General features: G+C 37.8%; 1 protein-coding gene across 4 annotated transcripts; it reads right to left on the bottom strand.

The window, feature by feature from the left end:
* Positions 1–16: 16 nt before the first annotated feature.
* On the bottom strand, positions 17–23498 carry primpol (primase and polymerase (DNA-directed)). Of its 4 annotated transcripts, none has more exons than XM_043705714.1 (13): positions 23328–23498; positions 21331–21513; positions 16270–16376; positions 13911–14049; positions 11476–11623; positions 10360–10647; positions 9506–9668; positions 8488–8585; positions 2467–2550; positions 2254–2362; positions 1600–1682; positions 1451–1497; positions 17–645 (listed from the first exon to the last, which is right to left on the bottom strand). In XM_043705714.1, exons 2-13 carry the CDS (start codon positions 21508–21510, stop codon positions 313–315), a joined length of 1779 nt encoding a protein of 592 aa, XP_043561649.1. In that variant the 5' UTR covers positions 21511–21513; positions 23328–23498; the 3' UTR covers positions 17–312. The 4 variants fall into 4 exon arrangements, with proteins under 4 accessions (XP_043561649.1, XP_043561657.1, XP_043561665.1 ...); XM_043705722.1 differs by lacking the exon at positions 23328–23498 and adding an exon at positions 23090–23321; XM_043705730.1 differs by lacking the exon at positions 23328–23498 and having other exon boundaries at positions 16266–16376; positions 21331–21456.
* Positions 23499–23529: the final 31 nt, after the last annotated feature.

The following is a 23529-nucleotide window of genomic DNA, read 5'->3' as shown; positions in this document are numbered from 1 at the left end:
TAAAACTGTATGCATTTGTCTATCAAAATAAAGGTTCTATATACTTAATGTATTTCTTATAGCAAAATGTTTTACAAATATACTGATTTTTACACTTATGTGGATCTAATAAAATGTCAAACATTATTTTCTTACATTGCCTAATGGAGGAATCAAAAGTCCTGAATGCTGTAAATAGAAGAACAGAAGAGCTATAAGATTTCCCGAGAATTTCACTCAGGAATTCCTGAAAACAGATTCTGACCAATTTGAAACAAAAAAAGGGGTTTATCAAAAACTTTCACTGTGGAGACCAGTATGTATTTACAGGATCTATTTTGTACCTATGCTTGCAAATGCCTCCAGTTCCTTCACAGCTGCCAGTAAGTCGTTGTCAGACAGTATTTCAGGCTCCTTATTACTCAACTCTGACTGTATATTAAGATTAATATTGAATTCAGAGTCTTCAACAGCTTCTAATAACATTGCATCATCATCAATGTTATCAATAAAAGCTGTATCCAGATTTTCCATAAGGACAGAACATTGTGTTTCAGAATGTACCCAAATGTTACCAAGATGCAAGTTAGTGTCTGTTGGAGGTACATTACTTTGACTTGCTTCAATGTTCCCATCTTCATCCATGGTAAAAACAAATTCATTATCCTGAAAGAAAGATTCCATTTCAAACAAATTTGCTGTTGGTTAGTAATAACTAATTTTCAGATGATATTAAAGGAAATATATGGATAAGTTGATATCCCTGCAACAATTAACAAACATTTGGTGAGAACATACATTTCAGCTGGTTCCTCTTATATAAAATGTTCATTCAGTGAAAATATATTGGTTTTGAGCTTAATGTTACATCTGTAGAAGATATAAAAGAGCAGAGGACAGCACAAATGGGTGCTGGTCAACACGCACAAGGAATGAATCAAGTGGGTGGGAAATTGATGCTGCATCCACTTGTGCTTAATCATCTAGAGTTGAGAACACTCTGCTTTTATTAACTACTCTCACTACCTATCAGTGTTACCTTCAAAACTCTGTTCATTCGTACACCCATGTCTTTCTGTCCTAATCTCCCTTTAGGATTTTACCTGATCTTTTATATTTTGTTTCAATGTTCTTCCAACCAAAGTGCTTTCCCCACACTTGTCATCATCTGCCATTTATATGCCTTGCTAATGTCCTTTTCTCATTGACATACTTTCAGATATTCTTCAACATATTCCGAAAGTGAAAACAGGAAAACTGGTCCATCTTGTTTATATACATAATTAGCATGTTAATAGGGACAGAAGTCATTAGGTCTTCAATACAATGAAATAAAATGCTTCATTTGTTAAATTGCAGCTTGCCAAGCTTACTCCACTGGAAATGACTATTATTACAAGCTCAAATGATTTATTTTCAGCTTCTACATCACTATTTTGATATTGATCTAAACCTTTGTATCATAACATACCATATCAATGAGGAAATCCAAACAGCATTCCTGGGGTAATGGGTGATCTTGAATTTAAAAGGAATTTAGCATAAGTTAGTCTACAGAAGACTACTACTGCATTATCTAATGAAACTTCAAATATTCAACAGAATAAAATTAGTTCTCACTTTCAGATTTGAACTTCTGAGTTCGGCAAACAGGATCATAACATTTCTGGTACCAGATTCCCCTCTTCAAGTCAACGACAATCCTACAAAATAAAAATAATACAACAATATGATTTCCTATATTGTATCCCTCAGTAGAAAAAAAATTGCTGCCAGCCATTAATAAATTGCTGAACTCAACCATGCACTATATTTTTCTGCAAGAAATAAATAGCATTTTAAAAAAATGTATTTATGATAATCAAATTTCACACAAGTATAGCAGTGAATGCTGAAGTCTGTGTATTTGAGAGAAAGTTGATTGCAACATAAGGCATAGAGTTGAAGTCAGATTCACTGTGAATATATTTTATGACAGGTGGTTTGTAGAGTTGTATAATCTTTTCAAACCTTATCTTAGTAACCTACTGACAGTATGCTTTGACTTTAACTAGCTCTACCATCTTTCAGAATATTTTTAAAAGTAGTACAATTGTCTGTACTAATTTAAGCACATGTGAGAGTTGTTGTTTAAGGTCAATGTCACTTCCTCAATTCTGAAGGTCACTGACCAGAAACATTAACCTTTCTATCCAGATGCTGCATGTTCTGAGTGCCCCAATGATTGCAGAGAAGCCTGCTTAGATCATTTAACAATTTGTGAACTGTACTTACATTATATGGTTGCGTTTATGAGCTCTTCCAATGTTGTCACACCAGTGGTTTTTGCTGATATCATACACAATCAGTTCTTCAGAAAAGAAATAATTCCATCGACGCAAGACTAAGGAAATAAATTAAAGCTATTTTGAAATCAGTGTTACGTGAAATTAATAGCTCTGCTTTCCTAATGAATTGGGATTTAAGGCTGAAGGGATTGAAACTTACCACCTTGTATTCCTCCTTTGTTTACTTGACGAGTAATAAAACTGTCAATCTCTGGGTACGGTGAACAATGGTAACCAAACATATCTATAAAACAATTCAGCCTTGATAAATATGCATTATTATCAATCTTGGTACTTTGATTTTTTAAAAATAGAGACAGATGGGTTTCAATTTGTTCTGAGAAGAATTCTTTTCTAAAAGGTCATAAAATCACAGCACGGTGGCTCAGTGGTTAGCACTGCTGCCTCAGCGCCAGGGACCCAGGTTCAATTCCTGTCTTGGGTGACTGTGTGTGTGGAGTTTGCATATTCTCCCAGTGTCTGCATGGGTTTCCTCTGGGTGCTCTGGTTTAATAATAACCAGGAAACCATTGTTGTAAAACACTTCAGGTTCATCAATGTCTGCAATCTTTATTTAGTTTAGCCTACGTGTGACCCTAGACCCACAGCAATGTTGTTGAATCTTAACTGCCCAAAGAAATGAAAATAGCAAGCTGTTGGGTGCTTCAAAACCACTAAATGGTCTCAAGGAAATAACTGAATCCACCTGGCATCAGTCTAGGTCAACGGAAACAACAAGGGAAAATTCAACCTGAAAGTGTTCTTCATTAACATCTGGAGGTCAGGGCTAAAATTTGGAAGATCTCTCTCAGACTGGTCAAGCAACAACCTGTCATTATCTGTAAGATATAATTTTGTGAGTATGACAATGTTCCAGACACCACCATCATCATTCATCATCCCTGGGTAAGTCCTGACATATATATATAGGACCGGTCCAACAAAGATCAGCACAGTAATATACAGTTGGCAAGGGGTTGCCCTTAGTGTCATCAAAGTCTCATGGTATCAGGTCAAACATGGACAAGAAAATACCCTCCACCTTATGGTCCTCTCCTCAACTGATGGATCATTACTCCTCAACTGATGGATCATTACTCCTCCATGTTGTAAATTATTTGGAGGAAGTCTGGAGGGTAACAAGAGCATAGAATATACACTGGATGGGGTCTTCAATGTCCATCACCAAGAGTGGCTCAATATCATCTGTACTGACCGAGCTGGTCAGGTCCTAAACAATGTAACTGCTAGACAGGGTCTGCAGCAAGTGTTGAGGGAACCAACAGGAGAGAAAACATATATTTAACCTCATCTTCAGCAATCAGTCTGCCACAGATCTAGCTGTGACTGACCACTATTCAGTCATGTCAAGAAGTTGTCCTTTCTTCAGACTAAGGATACCCTCAGTGTGGCACTGAAAGTAAAATTGCCCTCACCATACCAGACCAAGGGCAGCTCTTTCATTAGAGTGAAGACTTGTGGTGATTTAACCAGAGGGTCAACATCTCTCAGGCAAGGGGCAAGGTTGGGAATGAGAGTCCTTCATAGTAACTTTGGCTTGTGCTGGATGCAAACCAGGCATCCAGCTACCAAAGGTAACTGAGCCTTCCCTAAAAGTATGGCGCTACTACAAGGGGAGATTTCTAATGACTAAATATTGGCATTCATGAACTGTATTCAACCATAATCTGTAACATCATGACCCAGCAAATCCATCACTCCATCATTATCATTAAGCTCATTGATCAACCCTGGTTCAATGAAAAGTGCAGGACCAGCACCAAGCAAACCTAGAAGTATCAATGATTTGGAGGTGCGGGTGTTGGACTGTGGTGTACAAAGTTAAAAATCACACGAGAAAGTGAGGGGTGCAGATGCTGGAGATCAGAGCTGAAAATGTGTTGCTGGAAAAGTGCAGCAGGTCAGGCAGCATCCAAGGAACAGGAGAATCGAAGTTTCGGGCATAAGCCTTCCTGAAGAAGGGCTTATGCCCGAAACGTTGATTCTCCTGTTCCTTGGATGCTGCCTGACCTGCTGCGCTTTTCCAGCAACACATTTTCAGCTAAAAATCACACAACACCAGGTTATAGTCCAAAGGTTTGTTTGGAAGCACCAGCTTTGTGGAGTATAAGATCATAAGACAGAATTTATAGCAAACTGTAAAGAATCAACCGGACAAACTTACACCATGGAACTACTGTCAACCTGATGAAGCTACAAAACAGAACTACTTGCATGCCAAACAGTATAGCGGGCAAAGCAATCCAACAACTACTGGATAAGATCTGCAGTTCTGCCACATCCAGCCATGAATAGTGGTGGACAGTTGAAAAACTCATAAGAGAAGGAGGCTGCACAAATATTTGCATCCTCAATGGTGGGGCTGCCCATCACATCATTGCGAATGAGAAGGCAATTTGTTTTCAGCCACAAGTGCCAAGTAAATCATCCATTTTTGGTTCATTGGCTGGGCCAGCATTTATTGCCGATCCCCAATATCTCTTGATCTGATTGGTTTGTTAGGGCCATTTCAGAGGACAGTTAAGAATCAACATCACATTGTTGTGAGTCACAGGTCACATGTAGGCCAAACCAGGCAAGGACAATAGGTTTTATTCCCTAAAGGGCATTAATGAATTAGCTTTGACACAAACAGAAATTGAACTCAGACTTGAAACATTAACTCTGCTTTCTTCCCACAGCTGCTGTCAGACCTGCTGAGTTTTGTTTCAGATCTCCTGCATCTACAGTTCTTTATACAAATGAGTTTTTAAAACAATTTGAGTTACACGATTGCCTTTTGAGCTTTTAATTCCATGCTGAATTCAAATTTCACCATCTACCATAGTTCAACTCAATCCCACATCCATAGAACATTAGCCTGGGATTCTGGATTAGTCCAATGACATTACCATTAAGTCACTACTTCCCTCAATGCCATTTTTCAGCCAATTCATGAAATGCACTGCACCTGATATTCAGAAATAGCTGGAGAGACCAAATGCTACAAATACAGACAAGATTCTGGTAATAATACCAAACACACATACTCTAATATGTGGGTGGCACGGTGGTTAGCACTGCTGCCTCACAGCGCCAGAGACCCGGGTTCAATTCCCACCTCAGGCGACTGACTGTGTGAAATTTGCACATTCTCTCCGTGTCTGCGTGGGTTTCCTCTGGGTGCTCCGGTTTCCTCCTACTGTCCAAAAAGTGCTGGTTAGGTGAATTGGCCATGCTAAGTTGCCCGTAGTGTTCGTTCGGTGTAGGGGAATGGGTCTGGGTGGGTGCACTTCGGCAGGTTGGTGTGGACTTGTTGGGCCAAAGGGCTAGTTTCCACACTGTAAGTAATCTAATCTAATCTAATACTTGCTGTGTCCACAACCAAGCTGATCAAGTACAGCCACAACACTGGCATCTACGTGACAATGTGGAAATTGTACAGGTATATCCTGTATGTTCTAAGTAAGACAAATCTGCCTCAGTCAACAGCCCCATCAGTTTACTCTCAATCATCCATAAGGTGTCATCAACAGTGCTCTCAATGCCATAAATGCTTAGCAATAACCCCTTCACTAATGTTCTGTTTGGGTTCCACCAAGGCCAGTCAGCTTCTGATCACATTACAGCCTTGGTTCAAGCATGGACAAGAGTTGAATTCCAGAGGTGAGGTGAGAATGACAATCCTTGAAATCAAGGCCTCATTTGACCAAGTGTGGCATTAAGAAGCCGTGCATAACTGGAATCAATGAGAATCAGGAGGAAAACTCCACTGTTTGAAATCATACCAAACATAAAGAAAGATGGTTATATTTACTGGAGGTCAGCCATTTTATCAACACAGCTCTGCAAGCATTCCTTGGGGTAGTATTCTAGGAGAAAGTGAGGTCTGCAGATGCTGGAGATCAAAGTTGAAACTTTATTGCTGGAACAGCACAGCAGGTCAGGCAGCATCCAGGGAACAGGAGATTCGACGTTTCGGGCACAGGAGCTGTTATCAGATCTGAAGTGAGGATGCTCAGTGATGATTGCACCGTGCTCGGTAGTATTCACACCTACTCAGATATGAAGCACTACATGCCCATATGTAGAAAGAACTGCTCTTAATTCACTAATTGTACAATTGCCTTGCTCCTCTTTACATGCTGGTTCACAATTTGTCATGCAAATTGACCTTTTTCATCTCTAATATCTCATTTTAGGTAAACCTAGTGCTGTTCCTGGTGCATTCTCTTGCATTCTTCATTCAACCAAGGTTGATCCTTTGATTGTAATAGTCCAAAGGGGAAAAATATCTGACTATAGTGATACAACTGAGTTGCTTACTTAGCCATTTTAGAGGGCAGGTAGGAATTAACCTGCTGTGGGTCTGAAATCATTTCTAGGTCAGACTGTCAGGGTAAGGTTGTCAGATTTTGTCCACTGCAGGTAAACCATGAGCAAAGCACACAGGTTTTTATGTCAATCCAATAATTTCATAACCATTATTAATGGAACCATTTTATTCAACTTTTATTAAACGTGAATTTTGCCAGCAACTAGGCTAGGATATGAAGTTGTGTCTTGCGACTCAGTCCAGACCTCTGGATTACATTACTGATATACTACTGTTTCATCATTAGTCACAGGAAAAAATAGCTATTTGATTCTCTCTTTTTCTTTTTAATTCCATGTATCCTATTTTATACCTTTCAAATCGTCTCACTGATTTAACCTATTCTAGATGTTAACTTTTCAGTAAATGAGCAGAATTGTGTTTTCAAATCTGTTATTTCCTCTTCCAGGTCTCACTTAAGGAGTTGGACTAAGACTAGGTTTTAGTCAAAGGCATAGACTGTAAAATTTAATGTGACCACATCTACGGTACTTATTTGTACATCCACACTTATTTGAAATGTTGGAGATGGATGTACTGGTCAGTGGTTCAGATGCCAACAGCTAGATGAATGAAAGGATATGTATCTACAACTGAATGCTCTACACTTAACTTTGAAATTAACACTGAAACAGATAGCGAAAATCCTATTTGGATCTTATTAAAAGAAATAAGAAACTATTTTCTATTAGTGATTGACAGAATCGGCTTCTCGGTGGGAGACAGATGGTGGTGGTGGAGTGTTGTTCATTGAAGTGGAGGCCTATGCAGGGATTGGTGTTGGGTCCACTTTTGTTTGTCTTTTATATAAACTATTTATTGAGAATTTAAGAGGCATGGTTAGTAAGTTTGCAGACTCCAAAATTGGTGGGGTCAACAGTGAAGAAGGTTATCTTAGATGACAAAGGTATCTTGATGAATTGGGCCAATAGGCTGAGGAGTGGCAGATGGAGCTTAATTTCGATAAATGCAAAGTATTGCATTTTGGAAAAACAAACAAAGCCAGGACTTGTACAGTTAAAGGTAGGGCCCTGAGTAGTGTTGTCTAACAGAGAAACCTAAGAGTATACGTCAATAGTTCTTTGAAAGTTGCATCACAGATAGACAGGGTGGTAAAGAAGGCGTTTAGCACACTAGCCTTCATTGCTCAGACCACTGAGTATAGAAGTGGAGATGTCATGTTGCAGTTGTACAGGATATCGGTGAGGCCAAGTTTGGAAAACTGTTTACAGTTCTGGTTTCCATGTTATAGGAAAGATATACTTAAATTTGAGAGAGTTCAGAAAAGATTTACCAGGATATTGCCAGGTCTGGAGGGTTTGAGTTATAAGATGAGGCTGGATAGGCTGTGATTTTTTTCACTGGAGCGTAGGAGGCTGAGGAGTCACCTTATAGAGTTTGTAAAATCACGAAGGGCATAAAGTGAATAACAAAGGTCTTTTCCCTAAGGTGGGTGAGTTCAAAACTAGGGCACATATTTTCAAGGTGAGAGGGGAAAGATTTAAAAAGGACCTGAGGGGCAACTTTTCACACAGCAGATGGTTTTTATGTAGAATGAACTGCCAGAGGAAGTAGTAGACACAGGTACAGTTACATTTAAAAGGCCTTTGGATAGGTACATGAATAGGAAATGTTTAGAAAGATTTGGGCCAAATCCAAGCAATTGGGACGAGTTTAGTTTGAGAAACTTGGTCAGTATGGACCGACAGGTCTACTGTATGACTCCATGACTCGACCCCTGTGCTAATAACTATAACAAAAACAGCTTTATAAGTAACCAAAACAGATTATGAAAAAACAAAATACCTGATGCAGAAAGATGTGGGTCATTTTGCATGTGCCATCCTTTGGTTTCCTCTGTATCGGAGCTATTACAAGTCAGAACTGTCATGCCATCACAAAATCTGAAATTTTCATCGTAATTTCATTGTAGAAGTTTGCAAATGATGTTTATTTTAATTGTATTAACATATGACATTCTTTCTGACAATTACCATCTAGCATGCATCGAATTTCTACAAGTCAATTTAAAATATTCAACTTTATTGGCTGGTCTGGATCACATGAAAACTAATGTCATTGAATGCAATTTACTATACTCTTTGAATATTATTTGTTTTCTCTTTATTATTGCAATTCATTGTAGAAATTAAGGTGCAATGAAAGCAGCAAATTTGTATAATCAGGCATACAACTTGTTCAAACATGATTGCCCATGATATGGATGAAAAGATTGATCAAACTATTAATTTCTTGATTGATTTGAACAAAACTGTATTCTCAGAAGATAATCCAAAAATTTGATTAGTGTATGGTGCAACAATATAAATTTGAAGAAAACAATGTAAACTTTCTTGAGAAAGTAGAAAAAGAAGACTGAAAATGGATTTTTATTAGTATACATTACTTTTATTAAAGTTTCATATACTAAGATACTCTTTTGGAAATAGCAAATTTTCATTTATATAAGACTTCATCAGATCTCCCTGAACTTCTCATACAACAATTAGTTTTGAGCATTATTTAAGCAAGTTGAACAGCCACAATGTGCATATGCAATACTCACATAGAAAAAAGTTGAATAATAGTGGTTGAGTGAAAAAGATTTGCAAGAACCCTGGGAGAACTTTAATTCTTATCAAGAACTTAAAATCTAACTGAAGAGGAAAACAATGACAATAACTAAGTATTAGATTAAAATTTCAAATCATTTTATGTGACCCAATTTTGGATTTACATAAGGCAGTGGGATAGCACTGCATACTGCAACAGAGATTTCTCCCCCTACTTCTCAAAAGATTACTGGACATTACAGATGGTTTACCTGACATTGCTGACCAAAGAGCTGAGAAAAAATAGCTCCTCCGTAGAAACATTCTTTCCAGGTTTTGGAACAAACTGGTTGTCTTCAGCAACTTCAAAACAAGTATTCTTTCCCAGTTTGGATGATTTATACAATCGGAAGTTTCTGTTCTTTGTGTACACACCTTTTTAAAAGAAGAAAAAAAATCAAAGCAAAGCACAAGTCTAATTGCATATTAAACATTACAACTAATGAAAGGAACTATGAAGCAGAATTTAAATTTGGGCAAATAGTTCCTTGCATTATATAAAGTGCAACTGTGGTTAGCAATCACAGAAAAATAAATTATTAATATACATGATTTTCTCCGAAACTACTTTGTCAGCATTTTCGACTTGTAGCTCAGATTCCCAATAGCTGCGGAACTGAAGAAGGGTCATATTATACTCAAAGTATCAACTATGTTTTTCTCTTTACACAGATGCTGTCAGAACTGCTAGGTTTATCCAGCATTTTGTGTCTGACTCAGAAAAGCTAGGCTGTTACTAACCTCGTGAAACTCCTAAGAATCTATTAAAATGACTCTCCATCAATTGATTGTGACTCCTCAGAAAAAACTGCCCACTGTTTTTTCAAAACCTAAACATTAAAATTATGAAATACAAAACCACATTTTTTTGTGTGTAATAGCTTATGGAATTATTAAAATGTATTCTCTCATTATTTCTTGGTGCTGCTCAACCAGCCACATCCTGCACTGCACTGGCTAACTGAGACTAGCTAACTAATTGAGTTATTCCTGGACATGTCCAAGAGGGGTCAGTTATTACTTGATTATTGACTGCATATATAGATCGAAATTAAAATGCATTTACCTAAATCCACAAAGAGTTGGTCCTTTCCATGTATATCTTTGACAATTAGAAATGACAGATCCGGGTCCATATTGCTTTCATCCAATTTTTCCCACAATGCAGGCTTACTCCTTTTTGAGGGGGGATTATCATAATCACTGACACTAGAATTCTTCCTAGAGACTTGAGTGACTGGAATAAATGTGTGAGTTGACAGCAAGGCACCGCCACCATCATCTTGGTCAGTTTTCCCACATCTTTTTTCCAATAGTCTAATCACAGGCTGCAAAATTGTTCTTATAAAATTTCCTAAAATAAAATGCAAATCCCATAGTTAACTGGTATGGTTATGTAATCGCAGGCACAATAATTTGTTGCATACAATTACTTTAATTTCTTGCTTAATAATGCCCATGTTGGATAATAGCTAAATGGGAAGAAGGGGGAAGGGCAGTACGAACTCCAAGCGGCACACTATCCAGACTTGAAACTATGTCACCATTTCAAATCCTGGAACTCCCTTCTGAACAGCACTGTGGGTACATGTACAGTGCCCAAGCAGGCAGCTGTCCACCAACTTCTAAAGAGCAATTTGGGCTTGGGCAATATTGGCCTAGCTAGCAATATACGAATTCCCTAAATAAATAATACTAAAAAAAAGATATTGAAACCAAATAGTGAATGTGAAAAATCAAAAATAAATGAGTAAAAAGCCTCTGGCTCATCTGCAGCTGTCTTTCAGCAAACCCCAGATAGATGAAAGGAAATCAACAGCAAATTCAGTTCTGAATAAATTTAAAATGTGCAACGTTTATAAGATATGCTATTTAAATTAAGCCTTTCCCCTTTTGGTCAAAACCACTTAAGACTGAATAAATGTTTTCACTCACTCCAAAGATGGTGCAGATTTTAATAAATAATTTTCCAATCTCACAATTGCTCATCCTGATCCTTTGCCTTTAGCCATTGTAACTGAACAAACATCCCAATATGCTGCAGATAGGGTAACATTACAAGGAGTCTGCATAAAGCATTAGCTCTCGCTGTCCGCATCCATTGATAGTGGGCTGTTTTGCTTTCGTTGCAATATGAAGACACCAAACCTAGTTATGAGAAACGTGATCATAGAATTCTTACCAACATGCACATTATTCTTAAAGACTGCATTAGGAAGATGAAATATTAGGTGTCGACTAAATTTTTGATGCATACTGGAGTCCAAGTTCAAAACATCGTTCACTGAACAATTTATTTTGTGTATTTCTTCCAATTTTTGACAAAGATACTGAATAAAAAGAAGCAAAGTTTTATTGTTAGTACTTAATCAGATAAAGACATCATACACAACCACACAAGGTCCTTTTACGAAGAAGAAAATTCTGTACTTAAATATGTACACCATATCATTTTTACTGTACCATCAATTTACAGAACACACAATTTTAAGTCTTGGTACAGAATGTTCTCGCAAAAATCAAGTTCAAGTAAACTGTATTTACTAAAGAAGCATTTAGAATATTAGAATGTTTTCATTTGTTGGGGCCAAATTCCATACTAACCAGTAGTACTCAATTATCTACATCAATTTTTTAAAAAATGTTAGCAAGTCACTAAACTATGAGGATATTATCGGTCCAATCTAATACCTGTGCATATTTTCCAGCAACGGTCATCATTTAGTAATCAAAAGCAGGAAACTTGGCTAACCTTCATCCCACTAGCCTCGGGACACTAAAACTAATTGCAGTTTCACTTCCCCTGCTGGCTGAGATCTGTTAACCCATATTTAACTTGAAACTTTACTTTTGTGGCTAAGCAATTCGCAAAAACCACAAAGTTAGTACATTGTTGTTTCATTTGTATACTTCAAAAGTTTTATAAAAATCCATTATCTGGTTGACCTTTATACACAAATAACGTCGGTAGCGAATATTGAAACTGGGGACAAGAACTGAAATGGGAGGACTGGAGAGTTGGAAAATGAGCCAACAACATGGAATGGATTGCTTAACATATGATGAATGTTTGAGGACTCTGGGACTGTACTCTATGGAATATAAAAGGCTGAGGGGGAATCTAATCGAAACTTTCAGAATACTGATTGACCTGGACAGAGTGGACACTGGGAAGATGTTTCCATTGGCAGGCGAGACGAGGACCTGAGGGCAGTCTTAGAGTCAAGGGAAGACCTTTTGGAATGGAGGCAAGGAGAAACTTATTTAGCCAGAGTGGTGAATCTGCGGAATTCATTGCCACAGAAGGCTGTGGTAGCTAGATCACTGAGTATATTGAAAACAAAGATAGATAAGTTCTTGATCGCTAAAGGGATCAAAGTTTACAGGGAGAAAGCAGTAAAATGAGGTTGAAAAACCTATCAGCCATGATTGAATAGCAGAGCAGACTTGATGGGCCAAATGGCCTAATTTCTGCTTCTATGTCCTACAGTCTTATGGCCCGGAAGATAAAAACCTGGAATCAGCCCAGAAACAAAATAATGCTGCAATGAGGGAAGTGTACAATTGTTTTAGACATTGAACTAAGATGGTCTACATGGTTTTATTCATTTATAATTATAATTAGATTTATTGTCACATTTACTCAAGTACAGGAGTACAGTGAGAAGTGTAAAGGTTGTCAGACCCCGCGCCATCCTATGCATAAAGGAACATAGGTACAAAATTATGCCAGAATGTAGAGACATGATCTGAATACAAGTTATCAGGTTCCACAAGAACAAAGATGACAGCAAATTCCATGTTTCCTCTACCTCAGCATTGTCAGATTGTTTGCTTGAGATCCAGTCCTGGATGAGTTAAGCATAACCCTCTGCATGAAGCATTTCTGTCTGAAATCCTGTACCCTTGACATCAATTATATTTCTTTGGTACTTTCATGTCAAACCAGATTGTTTCCAACATTGGAATTTTATTTAATGTTATTCTAAGCCACCAATCCCATTTTCTCTTCATCACAAAGACTGCATTCCTCAACTCTGCTCACCACCAGCTTCTCGAGGGCAATTCAGAACAGTGCATAAATCTTGGCTTTGCCAGTGGTGCCCACATCTACGAAAGAATTTTTAAATATCGTCCACCTCTCCATCACAGACCATATGCTGCCAAAATTATTTTTAGCTTGTTCATCAGCCTTTGTTACCTCAGGAAGCAATGCAATGCTCTTCTAGTATGCCACACATTTTCCAGCATTCACAATCTTTAGCTCATCCAAAGCTTCACTGCTCATAATAAGTAATCTGCACCATCTTTCACTGACTCATTCCCTGTGCTCATTGACTTGCATTCACTCCCAATTCCCCAATGCCTCAAATGTTAAATGCTTTTTTTTGAAAATCCACCCCTTTGACCAAGAATCTTTTTTTTACTTTGACATAGATTACTATTTGATTACATCTTTGTGACCTAGCCTGGGATTATTTTTACATTAAAGTCACTGTATATATGCAGGATTTTTTTTTCAATCTAATGAAACTGACCTAAAATAAACAAATAAAATACTTCAATGAGAAAAAACCCAAGATAAGACACTAAAGCTAAACAAATATAGATCAGCACCTGAATTAACTTTGACACCATTTGCTTCCCATCACATTCTGGATTTGCTTGTTTAATGAATTCCAAGTCAAAATACAAATGGCACACAGATCCTTCTGGAATTATTTCATAGCAATGCATTAATGACTTTCGATATTTCCTGCAAAACAGTGATGAAATACTGAAAAAATAGGAGGTGTAGGTTACTTGTACCTGAAAATTTGAACATATGTCATGTTAATGGCTTTTGAAATAATTAGCTTTCTAAAATTCAATTAAAAATTTAAATATCAGACTGTACAATAAGCCATTTCAACGCTAAAAGCATCTTTGTAAAACTTTATTCAGCAGAAAGAGGTTAAATAGAACCCGACTGATATCAGTAATTCTGCCACCCTGAGCAAGTTCAATCGTGCATATTTAGGAAGCAGCTTAAAGTTTGCCCTTTTAAACCCTAAAGGTTTGGACATAACTATACTTTACCAAAAGAATTAGAAACTATTCCACTCAAGAATTCCATTATAATTAAGTGCATAATGTGTAAAAGGGTTTCTGTTTGGGTGCAATTGGCATCCAAAAATGCAAAATTTGAAAATCAATATTTCTGAAGTTCAAACTCATTTGCGAATCACCAAATGCAAAACTGTCATGAGCCACTGTGTTTTGGCAGTATTTCAAAATGTAGTTCTTTTTAGTTTTGTTTTGAATTTTTTCCTGGGCAGGGGTATATTGAAGAATTACATTGGTAAAATGTAACCAATAAAGCTGAAAAAGCTAGTTTCACACAAAAATAAGCATTTTTAATCAATGGTCATCAATGCATTTATAAGTAGTTGACATTACATCACTCATTAGGACCTTAAATAATTGGTTCATCGTAATGTAAGTATTGCTGAACAAAAAAAAAACATCTTGTCGAAACTTTTAGTCTTGTACTCTTTAAGTTTCAAGAATTTGCAAGTTGAAAACCAAAATTTATACTGTATGCGAGGAAAGTGCTGATAGGTTGGCAAGTGGATTCTGGTTCATAGAGGTATTGAAGGATGCATCAGTTAATGACAATTGACAAATAACTATCAGAATTGAAATTCATGTACCACAATACACGTTTGTGTGAAAGGCAATAAGTACTTTCGGTTTGATAGCAGCATTCTGTTAGTGGCAAAGACCTTTGGGTTGTTACTGTAAAGTAGCAGAATTAAGCTTCAGTGCCACTGTGATACCTGGTGTATAGGCAACATTTCTGAAAGATTGGTTGATAATATTACATATCACTTTGGCAACAAACTAGATACTGACCATATTGAATAGCCCACCCTTGCAAATCTTGCGACACATTGCCAAGCATTGGCTGTATTTTGGTGATTAGACAACTTTTATAGGATAATTCTGAATGTGCAAAGAATTACAGTGAAATCAATTCATGGATTTCGGCTGGGCTCACAGATGGCAGATTAGAATAAGAAGAAAGCTGCATTTATTAATATACATACTCTTTGCAAAAAACAGCACGCAATGCACTCATCTGTTTGAAGATAACACAATCGGTGACAGCCATTTGTTTATTCATTGCTTAGGGCAATGCCGTGACCAAACTGAGTCATCCTATCTAGTTTAAAATCTAAAGAAAGCCTGACAGTTAACTGTCAATCATCTTTAACAGCCAAAATCACAGTGGCAATGCCTCTATCAATCATGCATCAATACCGTCCGCTTATACAGTTTACAGTTTGGGGTTTTGCTCCGAAATTGGTATTCTTGAGAAGTGTTCTGATGGGTGCAAGGCAAAAGACTTCGACAAAATGTTTATTTTCTACCAATATTCAAAGAGGACTTTACAAAACTATTTTCTAGCTAGATTAGATTAGTTTATTGGTAATATATAAAACAAAACTTAAAACCTTTCAAAATGCAAATTTCTTTTACTCTTGCACCTAAAATACCCACCTTATGTTTTTATAAATGTCTCGAGGGCCTGCAGTTAGCACACATTCTATTGATGATTAATTTGCCTTAGAGCTGATAGCAGGTTTGAAGCTGGGGCCCAATTCTAGTTTCTTTTTAAAATAAACACAGCATAGGTTTGCAGAAACTCAAATTGCTCTACATAGAATGCGTGCTTAAAATTCCAAAACATTTTAAACACCAGTCATGCAGATTTCTGCACCTGCCCTACAATAAAATCACTGGAGGCGAGGGTGGATGGGAAAGTGGCAGGAAGGGCACCCGCAGAACTTTGCTGGTTTCCCCCACTGCAAACCCACCTGTGGAGCAGCAGTCACACTTACAGGCCCCATAGGCAAAGTTTAAGATTCCCCTAACACTGAAAATCCACATGAAACAACTTTATTAGGATTATTAGCATTATATACTCACTTACTGATAATAAAACCACAGCTCAGTGTATGTTGTGACAAGGTAAATTCGTTGACCATGTCCAGTGTCCTTCTTCTCATTTTCATTCTCCAAACCAAATACATGAACATCCTTTAAAATAAAAGTTCAAAGTAAACAGAATTTACGCACACATTTCTATTTTGCCTGATGTTTACTAAAATATTTCAATGGTATTATGTTTTGGTTGCTATATAGTTCTGTTTGGTAGCTGGACCATTCGTGTGGAGATATATGTTCTGTTTGGCATTTCTCATTTACTTTCCTGCCCGGATACTGAGGGGAATGATTAGATCCTGATATAAGAGAGTGTGTGAGTGTGTGTTGCGGGAGAGACTGACGGTGGTAGAGACGGCCAAAGTGGGTCTGCATAGAATTCTGCAGCATCGGACAGAGTGCCAGATCCCTAGCTCCGTCCTGTTCTGGTCCACAGGAGCTGAGATTATAGCTTGCCACCTACAAATGGAAGATAACCAAAAAACTAATTAAGGGCCTTTAAGCACTATTGTCAGAGGCTGACTGCATTCTCCCATGTTACGTCTAAGGAATAGTACAGCAATCTGGAGGCAGCTTCCTGGTGACCTCCCACTTCCAGCAGGCTTAGTGGCCATTCCTTTATGCTGGACTCTACAATTACAATCCACTTTTAATGTGGTTCACATCCCTCTTCCTCCACCACTGTATTGGGCCAGTTGCTGGGACCATTTTTAAAAAAGAGTAGGTTAAAATAGTTAAGAGAGTTGGAACTTCCACCTTGGAATAAGCTCTCACTCAGTTACCTGAGAAGTCAGCCTGCTGTTCACTCTAATCTGGGGTGTCTCCCATTGGCTCTGGTTTCAGAGCTTGCCCTGTGTCCTTAATTGATTGGCATGACTACCCTCTGGCGTCTAACTGGCTAATTTGGGGGGAAAAAGAAATCATAGATAAGCGAGAGTTTCTCATACATCTGATGCCCATATAGGCTTGACAGTGAGGTCCTAAAGCCATTAGGAGAAATCCTGACCAGAGTTTCTATCCATGAAAATGGGATACACGCAACCTCTCAAGGTACCATCATTACCATTCTTCTCAAGTAACCACACAATACAAAAGATTTACTAACTGATGTTTCATCCCCATTACCAAGTATGAACATGCATCCTTTGGTCGACCGGCTGCTGTTCTTAAAACTGAAAGTGTGATGATGGGAGAAGAAGTTGGGTAAAGTGGGTTGTTATTACGTGGTGCCAACCCCTGTCAATTTAAATGCCTCGTGTCACTGCATCCCTCAATGTGGTTGTTTTTAAAGGAAAACTTAATTTCAAATAATTTTTACTGACCTGTTTTAGGTAATTTTTCACATAGTATTTTACTTGTACATTGGCTGAAATGATTATTCTCTGCCAAAGATGTTCTTTGATCCAAATAACTTTATTTTTATTCTGCTCTTGACATCTGATTAAAACCTTCTGATACAAATTTCAGAGCAGAGTATTATCAACCAAGGAGTTCTCTTACAAATACCCAAATATATCAGGAGAATAAGAATCTATCCAGCACACTGGAAAACTGTTGTGTGTGTAGCATAACAATGGCAATTAGAACTTCCAAATCCAATGAGTTGTGTCTTTCAAATAGACGCAAACTAGATCAATGTCTACAAATTAATTTTTATGAGTGCATTCTACTAAAGATGCAACTTTCTACTAAGTCACTGAAGTAGAAAAAAACCCATTAATAATGAGGAAGTTATGGCTTAGGTGTTATTTCCAGAGTTGATTTGGCAGCAAAAAATCAACAAAGTAATCCTAAAGGGACCACTTCAACAAACAAGAGCTAAAGACAGAAACACACGCACATAACAAAAATTGCACTTGAGGATGTCACCAAACACTTAACAGCTCATGAAGTACTTTCAAAATATAAACACTTCACAAATACAATACAAGAACCAATTTGCTCACAGGAAGCTCCCCTGAGCAGCAAGGAGAAAAGTAACATGATAATTGGCATTTAATGATACTGGTAGAGGGATGAATATTCACCATGAAAGCAGACCTTCAATTCTCTTGGTTGAAAAGTGGCACAGGTTGTTCTGCACACATATAAGATGGCAGACAGAATCACAGTTTAGCGTTTCATTTGAAAAGCAACAGAGCCTCCTTGAGTGTTGCACTGAACTTTCACCCTGGACTACATGCTCAGGTTTATGGACTGTGATTTGAAAGAAAATCCACTGACTCAATGGCATGAATGTTATTACTGTGCCAGAATGATGCAAACACATGTCACTGAAAATGGCAAAGTGAGTAGCTTAATGGAAAGTGTGGCAGGTTGCAAACTGACACTCTCTGTGAAAGTGACATCTCATTAAAATGCTTAATGTCTGTCTGAACTGTGCACTTCCCAGAGATTGCAATTTTCATCAAAGGCAGGTAATTTTGTAAAGCCCATGTCAGTCAGTTTGTGGACCTCAGAGGAGTTGAGGGTGGTGTGGGCTCAATGGGCTGAATGGCCTGGTTCCACATTGACAGGATTCTATGATTCTAAGTGTAATCAGGGACAACATTAAAGTAAAAGTAAAAGCATACAATGTGGTGAAGATCAGTGAGAAGCTAGAAGATTGGGAAGACTTTAAAACTCAGCAGAGGTCAAATAAACAAGCAGTAAATTAGAAGATGAAATGAAGGTAAGCTAGATATATAAAAAAGAGGCAACGTGGACATTGGACTGCTGGAAAATGAGGCTGGAGAACTAGTAATGGGGAACAAAGAAATAGTGGGGAAACTGAATAGGTACATTACGTCAGTCTTCAAAATAGGTGACAATCAAGAGAGTTGGGGGCAGACTGAGTTTACTGGCCATCACTAACAAGAAGGTGCTGGGGAAACTGAAAGGTCTGAAGGCAGATAAATCACACAGACTAGATGGACCAGAACAACAGGGTTTTGAAGCAGACAGCTGCAGAGATTGTGGAAGCACTGGTGGTGGTCTTTCAGGAATTACCTAGAGTCAGGAAGGGTCCCAGAGGACTGGAAAATGGTGAATGTAACACTTCTGTTTAAGAAGGGAGGGAGGCAGAAGTCAGGAACTAATAGGCCGGTTAACAACAACCGATGTCAGGCCAAGAGTCCATTATTAAAGATGAGTGTGCAAGTATCTTGGAAGTGCACAGCAAAATAAAGCTGAGTTAGCATGGCTTCATCAAGGGGAGGTCATGCCTGACAAATCAGATCCAATTTGTTGAGGAGGTAACGAGCAAGTTACATAAATCTATTTGGATTTCCAGAAAGCCTTTGATAAGGTGCCATATAGGAGGCTGCTAAATAAGATAAGAGCCCATGGTGTTTCGAGCAAGATATTTGCATAATAGAAGACAAGCTGACTGGCACAAGGCAGAGAGTAGGATTAAAGGGGTCTTTTTCAGGAATGGCAGCCGTGACTAGTGGAGTTCTGCAGGGGTCAGGGTTAGGTGCACAACTGTTCTTATTATATATTAATGATCTGGACAAAGGAATTGCTGGCCAATCATTGAGTGCTTCCAAAACAGACAATTTGGGCTCTTGATTAGCAAGGGGATCAAAGGTTACAGGGAAAAGGCAGGAGAACAAGACTGAGAAACTTATTAGCCAAGATCAAACAGCACAGCAGACTTGATGGGCTGAATGGTCTCACTCTGCTCTTATGGATAGTTCCAGGAGCTACGTTTTTGACAGTTTTAAGAGATTCTAACAGGAGCTGCTTTCAGTCTGGAGATTAAATTAATGATTTAATTTAATTTCTTCAGCTTTTCAAAGACTTCCCAATTTTATTACAGGAATCATGAGTACGATCCGGAGTGGATATTGAGTACATTGGTATGGAGATTTACGGAGAGGCAGAGGTCTCATGGAGGTAGCAAGGGTATTAAGAAGCATGAAATGGCTTGGGAGCCCAACAGTCTTGTATAAAAACTGGACTGATGTCCAAGTGAATGGATGCAGGCTTCTCATCTCGCAGTCTCAGCATCTATTTACTTCTGTTCCTATTTCAGGCTCATTCTGCAAGCAGCAGTGTCAAACTCCAGCTCACCCTCAATTCCCCAGGATGAAAAGACCTGGTTCATGTGCTTTAATTAAGACCTCAGTAATGCAATGTCAGGAAATGGTCTAATTCATGATTCCTAAGCTAATAAGGAAAATCCATTTCAAAGTAATCACTTTTAAGAATGGAACAGGCCCTCAGACATTTTTCAACAGACATAATGCAACTACACGCAACACTTAAGCTATTTCTAACCATATGAATTTCTGATACTAAAGGAGCTATGACATTGCAATGCAAAATCTGTTTGGGATTGGTATGAATTCACCAAGACCTCCTAATATTTAAAATATTTGCCTATAACGAATACTTTAAGTGGATTGTTCTTTAGTTTCCTTTGCTTTCCTCATAACATATTCTGGAAAGAGTTTCTTGAGCAGTTGAACAAAGGACCTTGCTCAGAGATCAGAAAGATATTTTATAAACAAGGCATTATGCATAATCTGAGGGTAATAGTGAAATGAAAGTTATCTGACTTTTATCACTGCTGTTTACTATATGATAAAAAGAGCACGGGATTTAATAGACAGTTTATAAATTGATATCTACAAGAAAATAGTAATATTTGTACCGTGGTACAACAGTACAAATTACTGTACTTTCATCTTTATTGCGGCAATAAATAGAGGATTGCAGCACTTTAGGGTTGGAATAGGCAATCAGTTGGTGGGTGATGGAGTCTAACGTTTGTACTGTTCTAAATGGCTGAAAAAAATCAAAAGCTTCAGGGAAGTACGTGAAATGGGAATAAGTATAAATTGAATCAATGTACAAATTTCGATGTTTGATTGAAAAAAAATCAAACATTCACATAGATTCATTCCTTTTAGTTTTTTAAATACAGATCTAACAAATAGGGTTATGGTTTCTAGAAACTTCAGTCATTCATAGAATACTTATTTCCTTCCTAGGAATCCAAATATTATTCACTGTGCAATGAGTCTCAATTCACATTTCTAAAATACAGTAATATATTTTACTTTACCTCCTTACAACTCTTGGCAAAATTGAAAGCTTGATGCTGACGATGAAACAACTTCCAAACTGATGATGGTTGCCATGGTTTTGAAAGTTTTGGTTTGTAAGTTTGGCTGATGGGGTTTTTCTGATAATTGCTTGCCAAAGTTTCAATATCCTTGATCCTTTGCTTCCAGTTCTTCTTCATACTCTGGAGAACGGTAAAACAACAAGTTGAAGCTCTCTAAAGATCACAACATAAATCAGGTTCAGGAAAGCCAACATTTCTTAATTTCATATCTAATTTTCCATAATTTGTCAAAAGACATATACAGGTATAATAATGACTTAAACACACTTGCTGCAAATGTACAACCATTTGGTTATAAAATGTGTCTTTCTTCCCTTCCTAATACATTAATTCCTAAACAATAGTTCCTAATATTTAAAATGTTTGCCTACAATGAATACTTTGAGTGGATTGTTCTTTAGTTTCCTTTGTTTTTCTCACAACATATTCTGCAAATACATGCTAGAATGAGAGAAACATCAAAAATATCCATGAGAAAATTAAAAGGAGAAAAAAAAGTAATATTGATGTGAATTGAACTCAAAATTAAGTGATGGGAAGCAGTGAGTTAACCACTTAATCGTATTACATGTTCTCTCCCCACCAAAAACATAGTCAGCAGGTAAATGTTAATGGGGGGGGAGGGGTGTTGGTAAAGGCAGTAGTGTATAGCTAAATGTAAAAATGGCTGATCTAGTAATTCAGAACCTCAGGCTAATGTTCTGGAGTATTGGTTTGAATCCCACAAAGCAGATGGTGAAATTTTATTTTAAAATAAAGAATTCAGGAATAAAATAACAACCATGTAACCACTATCAATTGTAAAAGCCTATCTGGTTTGTAAATGGCCTTTAGGGATGAGCTATCCTCATCAGGTCTGGCCTTTATGCAACTCTAGACCTACAGCAATATGTTTGACTTTTAACTGGCCTCTGGGCAATTAAGGATGGCCCAATGAATATTGGCCTAGCCACCGATCTTACATCTTATCAACAAATTTTTTAAAAAGCTATTTGTTTCCCATGATGTGGACATGCTGGTGTTAGACTGAGGTGGACAAAATTATTTCAGCTGATGACAGAGCAGTGCTCCAAACGGTTGTGATTTCAAATAAATCTGTTGGACTATGACCTGGTATTATGTGATTTCTGAATTTGTTTCTCACTTCACAAATGTTGCCAGATCTGCTAAGTTCCTCCAATACTTTGTTTTCATTTGAGATAGAAACATGGAATGCCAGATGATCAGGGAATAAAGCTGAGAGAGGTAGCAGCTCATATGGCATAGTGAGGTGACAAGCGTGTACATCTTCCATATCATAAGGAAGTCTCAGGTCATTTCACTCAATTAATTAATTTTGAAGTCGTGTCACTATTATTGGAACATCTGTCAATTTGCAGACAAGACACCCAAATTTGTTCTGAAATAAATAATCTGTTTTGGAAGACAGATTAATTTCAGATGGGACATTAATTCATAAATGCAATTTACAAACAATGGATCCACAATTTGTGGATTCCCCTTTCAGATGACATAAACCTCTATTATCTTTTAAAACAATTTATCCTTTCTAGATATCATTTCTAGATTTTACCTTTAACTAGAAAATGGAGCTAAGCCATATTGAGAGGAAAGATTCACAGACCACAGATATTTAGTTAACAAATAAGGTCATTTAGGATGGACAACGTGTGACAACTTTTTTAATGATACCAACCTTCGCTGAATGAATATATTATACACGGTCTAAAACAGTAATAAAATATGGGATGTGCACAAACATGGTGTACGTTTTCAGGATGAACAATCGAAGAGCCGAGACTGGTTTCAAATGAATGGAGCCAAGCAGACGGAAGCAAACACCAGTGCAAATTGAAAAGTGGGACTGGGACGATCACTAGTTCGGCGTTAAAGTAAAACGACAAATATAAGTCGACAGGGTCTGAGATACTCACTTAGGTCCTCCAGTTAAACAGTCCATTACAAACTGAGCGCGAAACTGGATGACAAGTAAGAAAAGCGCTGGATGTTGTAATTTGGAGAAGGAAGACAAGGCGAACCCTGAATCCAGGAATGGGGGAGGGGGGAGGAAAGAGCAGCGAGCCGCTTCAGCACTGCGCCTGCGGGAGGGGGCGGAGCCTGAAGTAGCGGTGCTCT

This window comes from Chiloscyllium plagiosum, chromosome 2, assembly GCF_004010195.1.
Source record: "Chiloscyllium plagiosum isolate BGI_BamShark_2017 chromosome 2, ASM401019v2, whole genome shotgun sequence".
Classification (NCBI taxonomy): Eukaryota; Metazoa; Chordata; class Chondrichthyes; order Orectolobiformes; family Hemiscylliidae; genus Chiloscyllium; species Chiloscyllium plagiosum.
Note: the sequence above shows the minus strand (reverse complement) of the source record. Positions and strands in the feature narration are given on the sequence as shown.